This window comes from Physella acuta, unplaced genomic scaffold, assembly GCF_028476545.2.
Source record: "Physella acuta isolate Inbredline_101_S28 unplaced genomic scaffold, ASM2847654v3 ptg000131l, whole genome shotgun sequence".
Classification (NCBI taxonomy): Eukaryota; Metazoa; Mollusca; class Gastropoda; family Physidae; genus Physella; species Physella acuta.
In genome coordinates, this window is record NW_026731650.1 from 250,245 (window position 1) to 253,211 (window position 2,967).

Genomic DNA, 2,967 nt, shown 5'->3' on the forward strand with positions numbered 1-2,967 from the left:
CGATGTGGGCTGTGTGTGATGGGGGGTTCTATGGGGGATGGGGGGGGGGGCTTCTATGTGGGCTATGTGTGTCAGGAGTGAGTAATCTATTACTTGCATGCCCGTCGCTTGTTGCTGCTATCTTAGAAGGGAAAAGCTGGGAAACTCATTAAAACATTATATTGTTACTAATGGTGTATTTTTGTAGGCGCACAGTGCTCACTGGGCAAGGGGGAGGGGGGGGGGGCTGAGGCGCTCCTGGTCACATGACCCTCGGGCCAACCGAGGAGACCCTTGATACAGTTTGGCAAGTGAGTTAAGTAGTCCGACAGACGGTCGGACAGTTCATTCAATATCCCCATATCACCCCCACATCACTCCTACCCCCCTCCCAATCCCCCTCCACAAGGTGAAAAGGTGTACCTAGCCTTCATGTCCCGTTTATTTTTACTTGAACTTCTTTCTTCTTCTCTTTCAGGACAGCTTGTCTGCCCTCGTCATATGATCTGCCCTCGTCATATGATCTGCCCTCGTCATATGATCTGCCCTTGTGTGAGTACTCAGGGTTCTGTCCCTTACATCTGACTCTCCTCCTCGTTACAAGAGACACACTCTGACGTCAAAACCGGCAGCCGTGTATCGCCGTAGGAAACAGCCGGCAGGTGCCGTGTAAAACCGGATCTGACAGTTGAGTTGATCCACCTGAGAACGGCTCCAGAGTTGAGGATTCACATTGGCAGGGAGATCACGTGACCCTGTAGAAACCTGACACCTGCGGCGGCTCAGGTGAGCTTGATGGATGTCGCCTGCTAAACCGCAGGTCAGGAACAGGCATGTTTCAAACCTGACGCAGTCGACCTGCCGCAGTCGACCTGTCGCAGTCGACCTGCCTACTGATGAGAAATACAAAGGGGATTAGCTTTATTTATATCAACTCACTTTATTCAGGGAATTTTGTTTCAAGACAAACAAGTACAGGAAACTTAACGCACAAAATGCTGACGTAGTGCACATACACTAGAGTTGGTGTTCGCCGTTTTATCGGGAAAATCCGGAAAAATTGAACCCACCAAAGGTCAGGCTATAACAGGCCTATGGTGTGTTGTACGGAGATACGGTGGCTATCTCACTCATACAGGTGACCTGTTTCCGATAACAGACAGCAGACGTACACACAACCGGCTCTGGTTGTTTGAAAGTGTCCAATTATTGTAGCCTGGCTGTGGGGAACTTGTAACATTGGGGAACATTTTCATCGGAGGTGACGTCATATCAATGGCGGATTTGTGCGCCCTGTTCATCTTCGTAGATCGGTAACAGTTTATTTTTAGAGGAGAGTTTAGTTACAGTGAGGACAGTTCTAGCTGGAATAAAAATGGCGTCACCTGAATGTGGAAGATGACATCAGTTTTGTGAATGGATATTATCCAGTGGATTGTGACGAAAACTATCCACGGATTTTGGCAAGGTCGTCACGAATCGAGACCAAAAACATGACTGTACGTGTCGGCTTTATGACTCTATTGGAGTAACACAATGTGCAGATAACTCTAGCGCTCTGTCTGTGGTTACACTTGCCTGTCGCAGGACGTTTGGACGATAAAAATCTGGCCACCACCCGGACTCTTGTTGCTAGGCGACGATAAAGTCAGGAGACGGACACACGAGTAGGGCGTCATCTGAGATCCTTCAATAGATTTTTTTCCCTTCTTCATTTGGTGCGGGCTGTTGTTACAGGAAATCTTATGAAAGAATGGGCCAAGGTCACGGGTCATGGTCGCTCGGCGCTATGACCGTCTGGTTGCCATGGGGACGCGGTGCCGTGATGGTCGCCCACGTGACCTGCTCCCTGCTGCACCTCCTCCTGTCCGCGGTGCTGGTGACGTCACACGAGACGACGGACGGTCCGGAAGTTGCCGGGAACCTGAGCCAGCTGGTCTACAACGCCACCTCCCCGCCCGGCAACACATCCGGGGTCGTGGTGTCGGGCGACGCCGCGGGGAGCGCTCGGGTGGAGATCGCCCGGGCCAGCGACGAGAGCGACATCCCGCGTGAGTACCCCACGGCCCTCGTCATCGCCAGCTCCGTGGCGGCCGTCAGCATCCTCGTCTTCTTCTTCCTCGCCTACTACTGGCACACCCGCCAGCTCGACAGCCGCGCCAGGAAACTCGCCATCCGACTGGCCGCCGACGCTGAAAACGGCATGCGCAGACGCAACTGCCCCACGCCGCCCTCTCGCGGGTACACACGCGCCACCTCGCGCCCTGTGTCCGAGGCGTCGGTTGACCTCAACCACTACGAGGCTCTGACTATGGAGGAGGACCAACCCCTGGGGAGCGAGTGCGGACACAGCTCCCGGGGGGTGTCAGAGAGCGACGCCGGCGACAGCGAGGACGTTTTCACGCCCGCCCAGCACCCGGGGGAGAGGGGCAGGACTTTGATCCGGGGTGGGCGCGGCGGCCACCGGAAGTGGAGCCGGTCCAGAAAACATTCGTCGGGCGCCAGCCTGGACAAGCGGGACTCGGCCGTGACGGACAAAGAGATCCTGACCCACTTCGCCAGCCGCCGGCACTCCACGTTCTTCATCTGACGCTGGTCACGTGATTCCCGTTGTTGTTGACTACACCATTTCCGCCTGCTGTAATATTGATGACTAATTAATCCATTGTTAATTATGCATGTCGCGTATCCACGTTTGAAACGTCTCTTCCTGCAGATTTGTTTTGAAACTTTTAAATCGAAGTTTTGCAGCACTAACTTTGGCATGAGGATAAGCATACACCACATACCGTAATGCCAACAGTTTAGAGCTAGAGTTAGGGGTAGGTTTAATATTGTCTTACAGGTAATTCTTATCTCTAGGTTATCTTTATGTTTAGATCAAGGGTTAAAGTAATTAACACATGCATGTTTAATTGTATGTCGATTTTCGCAAACTTTTCTACAACAGTTGATCTGCTGGACTTTTGCCAGTGTTGTGGTTGGTGG

At 52.6% G+C, this 2,967-nt stretch overlaps 1 protein-coding gene across 1 annotated transcript; it reads left to right on the plus strand.

Annotated features, from left to right (window-relative positions):
- The first annotated feature begins 1,690 nt into the window (after positions 1-1,690).
- On the plus strand, positions 1,691-2,778 carry LOC131935057 (uncharacterized). Its single transcript, XM_059291342.1, has one exon. It carries the CDS (start codon positions 1,733-1,735, stop codon positions 2,567-2,569), a length of 837 nt encoding a protein of 278 aa, XP_059147325.1. The 5' UTR covers positions 1,691-1,732; the 3' UTR covers positions 2,570-2,778.
- The last annotated feature ends 189 nt before the right edge of the window (positions 2,779-2,967 follow it).

Excerpts from the sequence above, each read along its gene's own strand:
- LOC131935057 (XM_059291342.1), top strand. The coding sequence starts at position 1,733 with ATGGGCCAAGGTCACGGGTCATGGTCGCTCGGCGCTATGACCGTCTGG.